Source organism: Meles meles, chromosome 5 (assembly GCF_922984935.1).
Source record: "Meles meles chromosome 5, mMelMel3.1 paternal haplotype, whole genome shotgun sequence".
NCBI classification, from domain to species: domain Eukaryota; kingdom Metazoa; phylum Chordata; class Mammalia; order Carnivora; family Mustelidae; genus Meles; species Meles meles.
In genome coordinates, this window is record NC_060070.1 from 46576511 (window position 1) to 46594076 (window position 17566).

General features: G+C 37.6%; 1 protein-coding gene across 3 annotated transcripts in view; it reads left to right on the top strand.

Moving 5' to 3' along the window:
* Nucleotides 1-16578, top strand: part of CEP162 (centrosomal protein 162) — a 97766-nt gene extending 81188 nt beyond the window's left edge. For all 3 annotated transcript variants that reach the window (XM_046006681.1, XM_046006682.1, XM_046006683.1), the window contains 3 exons: nt 1395-1493; nt 7012-7146; nt 15060-16578. In XM_046006681.1, coding sequence (XP_045862637.1) covers nt 1395-1493; nt 7012-7146; nt 15060-15269 — 444 coding nt within the window. In that variant the 3' untranslated portion in view covers nt 15270-16578. The remainder of the gene's footprint in view (nt 1-1394; nt 1494-7011; nt 7147-15059) is intronic.
* Nucleotides 16579-17566: the final 988 nt, after the last annotated feature.

The window sequence follows — 17566 nt, forward strand, 5'->3', positions numbered from 1 at the left end:
GCCTGCTTGTGATCTCTGTCAAATAAATAAATAAAAGTCTTTAAAAAAAAAGAATAGTTATGCCCCCCCCCAAAAAAGAAAGCAAATATGGCAAAAATCTTAGCAGTTGATAAATCAAATTGAAGGATATATGTCCATTGTGCTCTCTTTTGGTTTTAATTTTAAAAAACAAGCTGAGGTGGGGGGAAACCAGGAAATGATTATCTTGCCACCACCTCTCCCATCAATAATTATTTAATAGCATCTTGATTAAAAACAAATCACTCAGGGGGGCCTGGGTAGCTCAGTTAGTTAAGCATCCAACTCTTGATCTCAACTCAGGTCTTGATCTCAGGGTCATGATTTTGGGCCCTGCCCAGCGTAGAGCCCACTTAAACTTCCCAGTTGAGCAATTTTGTTTGTTTGTAGGGCCAGATATTGGATATTATGAAACTATTGGGCATCATTTCGGCTATTAAAAATGCTAGTATGGTTTTGTGAGAAGATACCCTTACAAGGAGATGCATGTTGAAGTATTTGGGGGATTTGGGTGAAGTGTAATGAGGTCTATAATTTAAGTTCATATAGCTCAGAAACAAAGAATTTTGCCTATTTTAATATTTCAAGGAGAATGTTTTAGAGTGCTTTTCAAAGGTAATCAGCACATAGCAGTTGCAGATAACTTCTCTGGCTTTCTCCCTCCACAGGAGCAGGCTGTCTGCGGGCAGTATAAACATGATAGCAAGTCAGTGTGTAGTTGGGAGAGGCGGATGAGGTAGTGTCATTGCACCATACACAGTACCATTAATGTTACTTTCCCGGGTTTCTAAACCTAATATTGTAAATTAGGAGTTAAGTGGAAGTCAGCCTTGTCTGAGGAGGAAAACAGTAAAAGTAAAGCATTAGAGGTTAAGAGATGCACATTATTCCTAAGTTTTCAGTTTCTTGATGAAAGTATTCATGTACTTGTTTGCCAAAAATGTGTGACATTTATTTCATGCTAATACTAGGCTTGTGCTGTGTCAGTAGGTCTTTAATTAAAAACTATTCTACTTAATCACAAAGTAATAAAGATGATATTGGCTACTTTCTTCAGAACCCTTTGACTTTATAGTAGGTTTATTTTAAAAGGTGTTTTTCATGCCTCCAGGAGAAAAGTACTAGAGATAAAGAAGCCATGCAGTTAGCCATTAATTTGTATTATGTGTGATGCTTTATATTAAATATTAAAACAAAATAATGAGTGTATTCAATGAGCTTAATTAATCTATGAACTTAATTCCTGTGTCAGTTTATTTCCATGCTAGAATTTTTTTTTAGTACAAACAAAAGCCATTAGTTGGTTTTCTTATATTTTTCAAACGATGTTTGGGGAAGCACTCTCTTAACTCAGCACTTCTAACATAATTCCCTAGGTACTTCTAAAACATTTCCAAAGTCAAGTTAACGAGCTGCAGGGTAAACAAGAGTCTCTTGCAGTTTCTCAAGTTCGAGAAGAAATCCTACAGAAAGAGGTAAGAAATAACAAAAGTATTGGGCTAACATAAGCTTTTCTTAGCCATTTCAATCATACTACTTTTATATAAATTTTTTTAACAAATGTGCAAATAGAAGTATCCTGAAAATATATATCACGTGTCAAAATATATCAATAACTTGTTTACAGTAAGTCTGCTTTCCCCAGATGGAACTCTCAAATATTAAGTTTCTTATATAGTTGAAGTTGACATTTTTCTGGGCAGTGAGGAAATAGAGTGGAGGGGTATTTGGATCTTTTAATCTCCTTTAAAAAAGAAAAAAAAAAAACTAGATGGTTAAGGCCATTTCTGCATTAAGTATGAATACTATAAAGCAATCATTATAGTCATGCTGGATCCCCAGTGACATCGTAAGAAATAGATCTTTCTGGAAACTCACCCTTTTATTACTCTAAGATCCTTTTGGTTCTAGAAATTATTAAAAAAAAAGATAAACTGCATTCTTTGAAGCATATATACCACTTTTTATTCAAGAATTTATTAAACTGGGGCGCCTGGATGGCTCAGTGGGTTAAAGCCTCTGCCTTCGGCTCAGGTCATGATCCCAGGGGCCTGGGATCGAGCCCCACATCGGGTTCTCTGCTCCACAGGGAACCTCCTTCCTCCTCTCTCTCTGCCTGTCAAATAAATAAAATCTTAAAAAAAAAAAATTTATTAAACCAGAGAAGCAGAACATACATACAACTAATGGCATTATGAAAAGATTAATGTAAAAATATTCCACACTTAGGCATAAATTAATTGAAAGGCTGTGGTTCAGCATATATGCATTCTTTTCATTGTTTAAGATGTACATAAACATTGCTGAATAAGCAGTAATTTAGCAGAACTTCACACACCTAAAGTAAACTTTTGGGGAAAAGCAATAAAAGGAGGTATGTTCTAGTGTTTGCAAGATAAAGGTCAGTTTTAGTCAAGTTACAGTGTTCCTAGTTTAAGAATAGCTAAACTATTTTGAAAATAGGAAAGATGCAACACATGATTTTGAAGCCTGTTTACTGAAAAACTTAAAACACTCCATCTCTTAAATAAAGACAGTCTGCCTTTTTAATGGGCAGTACACTTATAATAGCTGTTTTAACAGGGCTTATTTATTCCCACTACTGATAACCTCCTGAGAGCCTTCCAAGGGACTTTTCTCTCGGGCTGGTGGGAATAATTCATTTTCCCAGCCCTGCAGGAGCTCCCAGAATTATTCAGGCTATTTCCACTGGCTTCGAAGGTGCCTCGGGGCAGCCAGCGAGGCAGTCTTAGAGTTCATCTGGTGTGTTGCACGTTCCTCACGAATCACAGTCCTGCAGTGCTGTTAGCTGGGGTCTGAAAACAGTTGCTTCACCGGTCATCTAGTTTTTCAGTTGTTTAAGAAAGATGGGTAAATCCCAGTCTCTTTCGGACCACAAGAAAAAGCACAACACACAGTGTTTAACAGGAGTAAGTTCTGTTTTTATTTTTGACTGCTTGTTGTTATTCTGTCTATAGAGAAAATAATGATCTAAATTTTCCAACATAGTTCAACACCTTGGGAAGTGAACCATCTCCACTAGCACGTTGACCATGAAAACCTGAAAAGATTTTTCTGATTTCTGCATTTTGTTCCATGCCCATGTTACCTCAAGTGTTGTTAAACCACATCTCTTTAAAATCCTAACTCGGGCATGAATTCCTCATCTTTTTAAAAAAATATTATAATGGAAAAGGTAATCTTTCATATTTTAGCACTCATCATAGATTTCTGGTCTTATTTTTCCACTCACTGTTGACTCCCAACAATCTGTTTATTTCCTTGCACCCTGAAGTTTGAAGAGAAAGGACTTGAATCTTTACTCAGATCCTTAAATTTAGACAACTGAGAGGACTGCTGCCATTATTGCTTGTTTCCATGTTCTGTAGTATATGCATTTTATTGGTCATAGTTTTTCATCAGTAGGATTTTGTTTTACCTGTATAGTCTATACAAATTTTAGAAACCATTCAAGAGTGACCTCTAATATGAACTCAAGGACTATTAATAGTGAGTCCTAAAAATTATCAGAATTTTTACTGTAATTTGTGTCAAATAGTCTACAGCTCACGGCTTTTATTTTACAAATGAATAGTAGGAATAATTTGGGGGGTTATGATAAGGTCAGGGCTTAAATTCTTCAACATGTTAGTGAGCCTTTAACATTTAGAGTAATACAGTGACTGTAGGCAACATTGGTACTCTGGATATAAACCAGGAAACAGCAAGGCAGCAGCAGGCCTTTTGCTCTTTGGTGTGAGAGGTTCCCACAGCAGACCGCATGTGTGCAAAGGAGTAAGACTCGCATCTGGCAGTTAGAGGAATCAGCCAGGCTTAAACTCCCCACATTCCACAAGAATGAGCCTCTCATAATACATCATGCACAGTGGATCCCACGGGGACATGCAAGAGTCACCACTTCCAGGAGAGCCCAGACCTACCACTTCCCACCAGGTATTTCAGTTCATGCCAAGTCCTCCAAGCCCAGATGATGTTCCACCAGCTGGGGCCTTACCACAAGCAGTGTACCTTTATCAAGAGAACAATGCTAGAAAGTGAATTGAACCCAAGGGCCAGTTTCTCATGCAGAAGGAAGAATTTACCCTTTACCCACAGCCGTTTGCTTGTGTTTTTAAACTCTCTTAGTCTCAGGTTTCTTTAGCTATTAAATGGAATAAAGTCTACTTCATAGCTTTTAGAAAAAGTGTTTAGGTATCAGGCACTGTCGATAGGCTTTTGGGATCCAGAAATGAGTAGAACACCTGAAGATATCATCCTCAAAGGGCTTGTATTCTAGTGAGTGGGACAAAAAAATAAACCAACATGTAAACTATAAGGTCCCCCAGCTAACTTTCTTTGCATCAGAACTGAGTCACATGCCCACCTCCAAACCAGGCATTGCCAGAGGACAGACAGTGGACAGCAGTAATGGGCTTAAATCTAAGGTCAGAATCTCCTTTAGTTCTAGACCATATTGGAATCTAGACTTACTGGATTACGTGTTCACAGCACTAGCATTCATCTCAGCAGTGTGGCCAGGGAAATGCATCAGCCAGTAAGTTGCAGGGTAGGAAGGCACATGGGATGGTTGGAAGCACACAGTCTCCAGCAGGTCATGGTCATTTAAAGGAGTAAAAATAGCAGTAATTTTATGGTTCAGTCTGAATTGAAATGTGTAGTTTGTAAGATTATCTACTCACCAGCATATAAAAGGACAGTACATGTGTCTTCTCTGGGAAGAAGTCTTTGGGCTGTGCATGGATCATTTGAATTCCCCTAACCGAGCCTCCTCCTGCTAGTGGTCTGTGATGTCTGTCTCCTTTAGTAGGAAAACATGTTAATCCACCTTGAGTAACAGGATCTGGGCGAATCCCTCTTTCATTTCAGTAAAACAATAAACTAGTAAGACAATAAGAATTTTATTCATTTAGGAATATATGCTTTCTTTTTATTGATGTTACATACTTCTATCCCTGGTGAGTATGGATTTGTTTATAAATAATTTTTAATATATTTTATTAAATATTTAAGACTATTTAATATTTTTATACTAAGATTAATATAGAGAAATTAGAAAGTATAAAATCGGCCACAATCCCATTACCCAGAGCATATTTTGCTATTTATTCTTTCAGATTTTCTTTATTCAGTTACAAATACTGTGAGGGTGTGTGCTTATGCATACACACATGTAAAATACATGTTTATGTGTGTTTGCATGTATAGGATTTTAAAGGATAATTTTTTACCTAACAGTATTATAATATAATTATTCCCATGTCAGTATATACCTTCTCATTTTTTTCCAGTTTTGAGATATAGTTGACATACACTATTGTATAAGTTTAAGGTATACAGCATAAAGATTTAACATATATAATGAAATGATTACTACAGTAAGCTTAGTTTTCATCCATTAAGAAAAAAAAGATTTTTCTTACCTCAGTTAACACTGAGAACTCTTAGGATTTACTTATTATGTATGTATGTATACCATGCGACAATGTTAACAATAGTCTTCATGCTGTACCTTGCATTCCTAGTATAGTTACTTATAACTGGAAGTTTGTTCCTTTTTGATCGCTTCATCCAATTCCCCTTTTTCCCACCCTTTCCTGTCCACCTCTGATAACTACAGATCTGATCTCTTTTTCTAGGAGTTTGGGGTTTTGGGGTTTGTTTTGTTTTGTTTTTAAGATTCTACATGTAAGTGAGATCATATGGTACTTGTCTTTCTCTGACTTAGTTCACTTAGCATAATACCAGGAATGGGTTCCCTGCAGATCATGAAAATGCTGTCTCATTACAAACTCAAAATCATTTTTCAGTCATTAAAAAGTTTACAGAAGTTTAAGTGATATTTAACAGATATGACAGTGCCAATCATCCCAATTAAAGTGTGCAAATTTTTTTAGTCACCGGTGATATCAGGGATGTCCCACATTTTTAAATATTTAGTTTTGCTTCTGATTTCATTGGCTTGTATTTTCACATAATTGAATGGGGTTGGGGGAGTGTGTTTTGGATTTTTTTTTTTATAGCATTATCAGTGTTATTAGGTACTGAGTGTTTCCATAGGAAACATGATTGAATTTTTAATTTTAGCCTTTTTTGCTTATTTTGCCTTTAAGATTTTATTTATTTGAGAGAAACAGAGAGTGAGAGAGCATGAGAGGGGAAAAGGTCAGAGGGAGAAGCAGACTCCCAGCAGAGCTGGGAGCCCGATGTGGGACTCGATCCCGGGACTCCAGGATCATGACCTGAGCCGAAGGCAGTCACTTACACCAACTGAGCCCCCCAGGCGCCCTTATTTTGTTTTTTGATACTAGCAGTAAATTATCATAATTATGTGGTATAAAGAAAATACATTTGTTTCACCAAGCCCAAAATGAATATCTCTCAGACCCCTCTGTTTTACTCACTGGCACCATGAAAATACGACCTTTTTCTCTGTGAACCATGGTATGAAAAGGGAAGTACCACACTAGACTGTAACCTCTATGAGGATGGACTGTATCTTTCATGTCTATTCTCAGGACCTAAGATAACAGCCAGGACAGAAAGAATTCAGTATGTTATCTCAGAAAGAGGTTGAACTCTTTCTCTGTGTTGGGCACTATACTGTGTAGGGTGCTTGAAATGTATTACTTAATCCTAAAAGTAATCAACCTGTTAAATACATTGATACTTTGTTAGCAAAGCTGAATATACCAAAGACAGTGCCCACCTTCATTATGAATGCTGTAATCATCCTGGCATACCTGGGAAGAGGTGGTCCAGTCATCTGGAACCTTTTGGATTATGAGGTTACTTCAGAGCTAGTCTGAGCCAGAATTAAAACTATTATTCTAACAACTCAAGGTATTTTTCTTACTAAGAAGCCTCTTCTCTAGATAAATTTTATACAAAGAAAATGTAGTAAATATTCTTAAAACTACCTGGTAAAAGCTTTTTTCTTATCAATTTTTCATTTATTTCATACCTCAATTTTAGATTACAAAACTCCTAGAAGAACTGAGAGAAGCCAGAGAAAACCATACACCAGAAATGAAACATTTCATGGGCTTAGAAAAGAAAATTAAACAGATGGAAATGAGACATCAACAAAGAGAGCAGGAACTTCAACAGGTAAAGTAGTAAATTATATTTACACATTTGTATAGCTCTTCAATTTTAAGTACCTCCTGTTTGCTATAGTTTTGCCATCTCTAGCAACACTTACTTCCTAAAGTATTTCATTGTATATTAAGAATAAAAATACAGCTTTTAAGAGCATATAAAACTTTAAATTTCAAATGCCTAAAAGACTGGTTTATCTCAAATAATGAAAAAAAATGATAACAAGTTGTTTCTCTAAGATTTTATTCATTTTAGAGAGAACACAAGCGGGGGGTGGGGAGGAGGGGAAATAATCTCAAGCAGGTCCCAAGCCAAACATGGAGCCTAATGCATGGTTTGCTCCCATGACCCAGAGATCACAACCTGAGCCCAAACCAAGAGTCGGATGCTTAACCAGCTGAGCCACCCAGGTGCCCCTCATTTTCTTAATTACTGATGGCTACCTAAAAAGAATGAGTCTTTGAAATCCATAGTCCATATTCATTTCATAAATCTTTGTAAGTAGAATTATATTAAAAGATAAACCATTTAAAATATATGCCCAACACTAGTAATATCACAATTACTCAACTACAGATAATAGAAATTAAAAATGAATGAGCTTTACTATAGATCACATTAGACCACAAAATAAGTTTCAGAATATTAGTAAGATCAAAATCAAAGCAAGCATCTTTTCCAACCAAAATGGTATGAAACTACAAATCAATTACAAAAAAAAAACAAAACAAAACACAAATACATGGCGGCTAACCAAGATGCTACTAAATATTGGGTCAAGGAAAAAATCATAGAGGAAATTTTAAAACGCCTTGAGACACATAACACAACATTCCAATATCTTTTGAACACAACAAAAGCAGTTCTGTGAGAGAAATTTTCATAGCTCTACAGGCCTACCTCAAGAAACAAGAAATAGGGGTGCCTGGGTGGCTCAGCTCTACAGGCCTACCTCAAGAAACAAGAAATAGGGGCGCCTGGGTGGCTCAGACAGTTAAGTGTTTGCTTTCAGCTCAAGTCATGATCCCAGGGTCCTGGGATAGAGCCCTACATCAGGCTCCCTGTTCGGCGGGGAGCCTGCTTTTCCCCTTGCCTGCCGCTTCCCCTGCTTGTCTCTGCTCTTTCTCTCTGACAAATAAAAGAAATATTTCGGGGCACCTAGGTAGCTTAGTCGGTTAAGTGCCTGCCTTTATCTCAGGTCATGATCTCAGGGACCTGGGATTGAGCCCCAGTTGGGCTCCCTGCTCAGTGGGGCGTCTGCTTCTCCCTCTCCCTCTGTCCCTCCCCCCACCCACTTTTTTTTTTTTTTTAATTTGTTTATTTACAGCATAACAGTGTTCATTGTTTTGGCATCACACCCAGTGCTCCATGCAGTATGTGCCCTCCCTATTACCCACCACCTGGTTCCTCAACCTCCCACCCCCCACCCCCCGCCCCTTCAAAACCCTCTGGTTGTTTTTCAGAGTCCATAGTCTCTCATGGTTCATCTCCCCTTCCAGTTTCCCTCAACTCCCTCTCCTCTCCATCTCCCCATGTCCTCCATGTTATTTGTTATGCTCCACAAATAAGTGAGACCATATGATACTTGACTCTCTCTGCTTGACTTATTTCGCTCAGCATAATTTCTTCCAGTCCCGTCCATGTTGATACAAAAGTTGGGTATTCATCCTTTCTGATAGAGGCATAATACTCCATTGTGTATATGTACCACATCGTCCTTATCCATTCATCCGTTGAAGGGCATCTTGGTTCTTTCCACAGTTTGGCGACTGTAGCCATTGCTGCAATAAACATTGGGGTACAGATGGCCCTTCTTTTCACTACATCTGTATCTTTGGGGTAAATACCCAGCAGTGCAATTGCAGGGTCATAGGGAAGCTCTATTCTTAATTTCTTGAGGAATCTCCACACTGTTCTCCAAAGTGGCTGCACTAACTTGCATTCCCACCAACAGTGTAAGAGGGTTCCCCTTTCTCCACATCCTCTCCAACACACGTTGTTCCCTGTCTTGCTAATTTTGGCCATTCTAACTGGTGTCAGGTGGTATCTCAATGTGGTTTTAATTTGAATCTCCCTGATGGCTAGTGATGATGAACATTTTTTCATGTGTCTGATAGCCATTTGTATGTCTTCGTTGGAGAAGTGTCTGTTCATCTCTTCTGCCCATTTTTTGATATGATTATCTGTTTTGTGTGTGTTGAGTTTGAGAAGTTCTTTATAGATCCTGGATATCAACCTTTTGTCTGTACTGTCATTTGCAAATATCTTCTCCCATTCCGTGGGTTGCCTTTTTGTTTTGTTGACTGCTTCCTTTGCTGCCCCCACCCACTTTTGCTCACTCGCTCTCAAATAAACAAAATTTTAAAAAAAACAAAAACAAAAAAACCTTAATCTATCACACCTAAAGAAACTAAAAGAAGAACAAAGCTTGGGGCGCCTGGGTGGCTCAGTGGTTTAAGCTGTTGCCTTCAGCTCAGGTCATGATCTCAGGGTCCTGGGATCGAGTCCCGCATCGGGCTCTCTGCTTGGCAGGGAGCCTGCTTCCTCCTCTCTCTCTGCCTACCTCTCTCCCTCTCTCTGCCTGCCTCTCTCCCTACTTGTGATCTCTATCTGTCAAATAAATAAATAAATAAAATCTTAAAAAAAAAAAAAAAAAAATTTCTTTAAAAGAAGAACAAAGCTCAAAAATAGAAGGAAGGAATAAAGGTCAAGAAAAAATAAATAGTTTCATTCATCTTTTCTATTTTTTGGTCTCTAAGAGCTGGTTCTTTGAATTATAAACATTAACTGATAAGCTTGTAGAGAGAGACTCATCAAGAAAATAAGAGAAGACTTCAATAAATACACTCAAAAATGAAAGAGGGGGAATTAAACCAAGACCACAGAAATACAAAGGTTTATAAAAGATTACTATGAAAAGTTCTATGCCAACAAATTGAACCACCTAGAAGAAATGGATTTCTATAAATATACAGTCTCCCAAGACTGAATCAGGAAGAGATAGAAAATCTTATGAAGACTAATTACCAATAACAAAATTGGATTGGTAACTGAAAAATTCCCAGGAAGGAAAAGTCTAGGACCAGATGGCTTCAAATGTTGGAAGAATACACCTGTAAAGAATTCATTCCAATCCTTTTCAAACTATATGAAAAAAATTGAAGAGGAGGGAATATTTTCAAAGTCATTCTTACAAAGCCACTAACCCTGATACCAACAACAAAGACACAACAAAAAAAGAAGAAATCAAACTCTGTCCCTAATCAACATAGATGCAAAAATCCTTAACAAAATATTAGCAAACTGAATTCAAAACTACATTAAAAGAATCATTCACCACAATATGGGGGGATTTATTTCAGGGATGCAAGGATGGTTGAGCATCTTCAACATGATTTACCACATTAACAAAGTAAAAGATAAAAATCATATGATCTCAGCAGGTATCAGTCAAGAAAGCATTTGACAAAGCTCAACATAAATTCGTGATAAAAATTCTCAACACACTGACTACAGAGGGAACATAACATAATAAAGACTATATACAACAAACCCATAGCTAACATGATGCTGCTCTGTGGTGAAAAACAAAGCTTTTTCATGATCTGGTACAAGGATGTCCACTCTCACTGCTTTTACTCAAGATAATACTGGAATTCATAGGCACAATAATCAGACAAGAAATAAAAAGCATTCTGTTGGTTGCCTTTTTGTTTTGTTGAGTGTTTCCTTTGCTGTGCAGAAGCTTTTGATCTTGATGAAGTCCCAAAAGTTCATTTTCGCTTTTGTTTCCTTTGCCTTTGGAGACATACCTTGAAAGAAGTTGCTGTGGCTGATACCGAAGAGGTTACTGCCTATGTTCTCCTCTAGGATTCTGATGGATTCCTGTCTCACATTGAGGTCTTTTATCCATTTCGAGTTTATCTTTGTGTACGGTGTAAGAGAATGGTTGAGTTTCATTCTTCTACATATAGCTGTCCAGTTTTCCCAGCAGCATTTATTGAAGAGACTGTCTTTTTTCCACTGTATATTTTTTCCTGTTTTGTCAAAGATTATTTGACCATAGAGTTGAGGGTCCATACCTGGGCTCTCTACTCTGTTCCACTGGTCTATGTGTCTGTTTTTATGCCAGTACCATGCTGTCTTGGTGATCACAGCTTTGTAGTAAAGCTTGAAATCAGGTAACGTGATGCCGCCAGTTTTGTTTTTGTTTTTCAACATTTCCTTAGCAATTCGGGGTCTCTTCTGATTCCATACAAATTTTAGGATTGTTTGGGAGAAGATATTTGCAAATGACAGTACAGACAAAAGGTTGATATCCAGGATCTATAAAGAACTCCTCAAACTCAACACAAACAAAACAGATAATCATGTCAAAAAATGGGCAGAAGATATGAACAGACACTTTTCCAATGAAGACATACAAATGGCTGTCAGACACATGAAAAAATGTTCATCATTACTAGCCATCACAAGTAGGCAGAGAGAGAGGAAACAGGCTCCCTGCTGAGTAGAGAGCCTGATGCAGGACTCGATCCCAGGACCCTGAGATCATGACCTGAGCCGAAGGTAGAGGCTTAACCCACTGAGCCACCCAGGCGTCCCAATTGGAGACTTTAATACATCACTCTTACCAGTGGATAAATCATCCAATCAATAAGGAAACTGTGGGTTTTAAACAGTGCTATAGACAAAATGGACATACAAGGTACAATCCCTCCAACAACAGCAAAATACACATTCTTTGCAGGCACACAAAATTTTCTAGGATACCTAATATAGTAGGCAATAAAATAAGTCTTAGCAAATTTAAGATTGAAATCACAGCAAGTATGTTTTCTGACCACAATGATAGGAAACTAGAAATCAATATTAAAAAACTGGAAAATTGGGGCGCCTGGGTGGCTCAGTGGGTTAAGCCGCTGCCTTTGGCTCAGGTCATGATCTTAGGGTCCTGGGATCAAGTCCCGCATTGGGCTCTCTGCTCGGCAGCGAGCCTGCTTCCCTCTCTCTCTCTCTGCCTGCCTCTCTGTCTACTTGTGGTCTCTCTCTCTCAAATAAAAAAAAAAAAAAAATCTTTAAAAAAAAAACAACTGGAAAATTAACAAATATATAGAAGTTCAACAACATACCTTAACCAGTGGATCAAATAAGATACTAAAAGTGAAATCAAAAAAAATCTTGAGATGATTGGAAACAGCATACCAAGATCTATGGGTAGCAGCAAAAGCAGTTCTAAGAAGAAATATTTTAGTGTTAAATGCCTACATCAAGAAAAAAGGTCTCAAACAACCGTACTTACCGGCACAAGGAACTAGAACAAAGTAAGCCCAAAGTTAGAAGGAAAGAAGGATTAGAACAAAAATAAATGAAGTAGGACGCCTGGGTGGCTCAGTGGGTTAAAGCCTCTGCCTTCGGCTCAGGTCATGATCTCAGGGTCCTGGGACTGAGGCCCGCATCGGGCTCTCTGATCGGCAGGGAGCCTGCTTCCCTCCTCTCTCTCTCTGTCTGCCTCTCTGCCTACTTGTGATTTCTGTCTGTCAAAAAATAAAATAAAATTTTTAAAATAAATAAAGTATAGGAAGACAATAGAAAAGATTAACAAAACTCTAGGAGTTGATACTTTGAAAAGATAAAATTGACAAACAAGGACTTAAAATTATAAATGGAAGAGGAGACATTACAGCTGATACCAGAGAAATGCAAAGGATCATAAGAAATTCCTGTGTACAACTATATGCCAACAAACTGGACAACCTAGAAGAAACCAATAAATTGCTAGAAACATAGCCTACCAAGACTGAATCACTAAGAAATAGAAAATAGGAAAGGAACCATTACTAATAAGACAGAATCCTTAATGAGAAGCCCAGGAACAACCAGATGACTTTACTGTACTACACTTTTTTTTTCCTTTTTCTTTTCTTTTCTTTTTTTTTTTTTTTTTTTTGTTTTAGAGAGAGGGCACAAGTATGGGGAGAGGCAGAGGGAGAAACAGGCTCCCCACTGAGCAAGGAGCCCAATGCATGACTGGATCATGGGATCATGACCTGAGCTGAAAGTAGATGCTTAACCAGCTGAGCCACCCAGCATCCTGATGATGACTTCTTAGAGGCACCACCAAAACCACAGTCCCCCAGTGTCCCCCTAGGACCCTGAGATCATGACCTGAGTTGAAGGCAGACACCCAACAGACTGAGCCACGCAGGCATCCCTCTACCACACTTTCAAAGAATTAATGCCAATCCTTCTCAAACTCTTCTAATAAGTAGAAAGGAGGGGACACTCCCAAGCTCATTTTCACAAAGTCAGTATTACCCTGACAAAAAAGCCAGATAAGGACACTACAAGAAAAACTATAGGCCAGCATCCCTGATAAAGATGCAAAATTTTTCCAAAAAAAGTATTAACAAATCAGATTCCACAGCACAGTAAATGCCCATACACTATGATTAAGTGGGAGTCATCCCTGGGAGATAAAGATGGTTCAACATACACAAGCCAATAAATGTGATGCATCACATTAATGAACAAAAAATACAAATCCTATGAGTATTTAAATAGATATGCAGAAAGAGCCTTTGACAAAATTCAGTATCTATTCATGATTTTAAAAAAAACTCAACAAATTAGGTAAAAAAGGAATACATTAACATAATAAAGGCATGGATTTATTTCTTGGCTCTTAACTGTTCCATTAGTCTATAGGTCTATTGTATATTTGAAAGTTACTAAGAAAATAAATCTTAAGTTTTCATCACAAGGAAAAAATTTTAAAACTGTGAATGATGGATGTTAACTAACTATCGTGGTAACCTTTGCACAGCGTATGCATGTATCACAGTGTATGTGTTGTGCACCTTCAACTTACACAATGTTATTTGTCAGTTATAGCAATATAACTGGAAAAAAGTGGTTAAATGCCAAATTTCAATAAATGTCTAGAATTTTCAAAGTATGTTTAAAACTTAGAATTGGAAATTCATACAGCATTTTGTGTTTCCCTTAAGTATTTACACAGGATTTCTCCAGTGCTTTTGATTTTAGAATTATGAAATTATCCTATAACCAGAGGTTTATAAAAATTCTATTGCAGAGGTCCAACATATTTAAAAGTCGGAAACACTGCTTTGTTGCCCTATCGAGTTGTTTTTATATGTCCAGCTTTTTGTGGTTTGTAATACTTGTGACTAATGTTTCTCTTTAGGGTAAGACCTTTTGAAATGATAAGAACTGTATTAGAAGTTACTGGTCAGGGTACCCTCATTTCACAGTTGAAAAAATTCATCCACATGAGCAAGACAGTCTAGGGTGGTAGTTAAGAGCAGGGACTCTGAGGCCAGGGTGCTGACTCTGCCTCGAACCAGTTGTTTGTGAATCTAGGGCAAATTATTTTTTACTTAATCTGTGCCCCCATTTCCCTCCTGCTGAATGGGGATAAATATATAGAACTCACTTCCTCATATATTAGCAGGATTAGATGAGTTAACATATGTACAATGTGTGTACTTTTATCATTTCTCCAGCTATAATGTGTGTTAATGACGTGTGTTGTATATTAGAACTATTTTGATTGCCCCTCAAGTGCTGGTCTTAAGAGGAACAATATTGTGAGGGGGAGGGGGGCTGGATCCATACCAAGGTATTAGAAATTTCTGATGCTTTAAAAATGCTACTTTTTAAAGTTTTGAGTGAGAGGGAAAAAAAAGACTAAAGCTATCAGAACTACAATTCCCCCTTCTTACCCTCCTCACCCACCAGCTTGTTGATTGACATAATGGAGCCCATTAGGTAAGGCTCCCCCCCTCCAGCTCCCTCCCCTCCACCATAGTCAGCATTGTGCCCCTCGAGCTCTTTGAGATGGTTAAATCTTCATCCCCACTGTGAACTGTGACCATAATGTGAATTTTTTTCCCCCTCAGATAATACAGCAAACACACCAAGTAGTAGAAACTGAGCAAAACAAAGAAATTGAGAAATGGAAAAGACTTGCCCAGTTGAAGAATCGGGAATTGGACAAGTTCCGCACAGAATTAGACTCTATATTAGATGTTCTTCGAGAGCTGCACCGGCAGGGGGTGGTTGTGCCTCTGGCTTTTGCGGATGAAGTGAGTGCACCAGCGTATTACTAGAAGGTGGCATTTCCCAGGACCTCCTGGGAAGGCCTGAAGATGGAGGGTGAATGGGACTGTGCTGCTGTAGAAGGTGGCTTTTGAAAACAAGTGTTCCAGTGTGTGGCCAGGAAGGAAACAATGCAAAAGCAACATTTCACATTAAATTGCCCTAAATCAGTAAGGAAAAACATTAATGCTGTATTTTACTGAAAATCATTAACCAGACACATGTTAAGTAATTTATGGGCAAGTCCCTTTGTGTCAGATGATTAGAACGAGTGATATTAGTTGTAAAGGGTCTTAACTTATAGCCTAGATGTGGAAAGAAAAAAATTGCTCATATTCTGCCATTTTTGACTAAGTGTGTATTCTGAATCGTTGATGCCAGAAAAACAGCTCCTCTTTCTCCTGGAAACTTAAAGAATGTGAGCACGGAGGTTTGGACAGTCACAGTGACAGTCCCCTGAGTAGCAGAGCTTCTCAGTAACTGACAATTAGAACTTTGTACAGCAAATAGTGAATGCTCCCATGTTCTCCCGGATTGCCACTTCTACCTCTGAGTGCCTCATGTTTGCACTTGATACAAGGTGCAAAATATAGTTCATATATAAAAATGAATTTGCTTTCTTCATTGTTTTAATCTTCTGTTTCTGTGTCTTAAATACTAGTCCTTTTTTTATAAGTCTTAGATTATAAATGGAATATAACATCTTTATTTAAAAAGTAATATATGTTCATTAGAAAAATGAAAAGCATGCATAAAAGTAGCCAGATTGTTATTTTTTTTACAATCCCCATTTCCAAAAGCAGATTGTGTACAAAATATTGGTAAATTCAAGCTGTAGCCACCTTGTTTTTAAGTGTTCTAGCCCTGTGTTGTCCTGTAGGAGTATAATATGTAATTTTCAGTTTTCTTAAAGCTGCATTTAAAAAATGAGGCAAATGAAATTAATTTGGTTAATTTTTATTATCTAATATATCTAAAATGGCAATATAAAACTTGAGTTCTGCATTTTTTTTTCCATACTTAGTCTCCAAAATCTGGTGTTTTACATTTATAGCACAACTCAGTTTGCACTAGCCACATTCCAAGTGCTCATGACCAGATGCCAATAAGTGCAATTCTGAAATAATAATAAAGGATGAAAGACTGTAAAAGACAGGTGAAATAGATCTTGGTGAAATTATGGATAGCAAATGTGAAATGTGGAAATTAAGTATAAGGAATTCAATTAATGTCTTAATGTTCAACATTTTTTATGTCCTTTTCTTTAAGAGGGTGGAAAAAGCATTAATTAAAAGATACTTTTTATGTGAAAGAATTTTAAGTTATAACATAAACTATTTTGGTTATTAAATTGAGTGTACTTTCGTGTATTTTTTATCTGCAAACCTATTAATTTATTTCTACACCCATCCCTCCCTTTTGACTGTCCATTAGCCATTTATTACAAGCACAAACGTGGTTGATTCTGAAACACCAAATATTTGGTGGTCGATACAAACATCAAATATTTTATTAATATCAAAAAAATATATCCTATTTTGATGAGGATTCTGTATTCTCTTTTGGAATAAGCGGTGCACATATCAGGTGTTCGATGCTGTTTACAGAGTAAAGATCCCTAAGTGCTATCAGAATTATTAGTTACAACTATAAACCTCAGGAAATATACTCCATTCCTTAGTCATTGTCCTGAGGGTCTAGGATGAGAACACAGAAGATGGACAGCACTTAGGCTATCTTGAATAGGAAGGCTTTTTTTTTTTTTAAGACTTCATTAATTGGACAGCTGGGGGGATGGTCAGAGAGGGAGAGAGAAGCAGACACCCCACTGAGCACAGAACCTGACACAGAGCTCCATCCCATGACCATGAGATCATGACCTGAGCTGAAGGCAGATGCTTAATTGACTGAGCCACCCAGGCATTCCTTGAATAGGAAAGCTTTCATGAAGTTCCAAAAATTATCAGTCCCTTCCTACCAATTCCATCCCCCTCACAATGTCTTAAGGCACCTGCATCCAAGGGCAAGAACCTTATCAGGGTATACCACTTGCTGCTGACAAGGAGAGAGATTTCAGATTCGATCTGTTACTTTGAGCCATAACCACATCAACCCACCAAACTTGCAAATTACAGGCTTCAGTATTAGGGTCCCATTCTGTATTACAAATATCCTAGATTTGTGACTAAATGCCAAGATGGTGAAAACACTTCTTTTTCCCACCCATACTAAGGACTCTAATTAGGTCAGATCCACAGGCACATGATGTAAACAGACGTAATATCAGAATAAGACTTTATAGTTACCT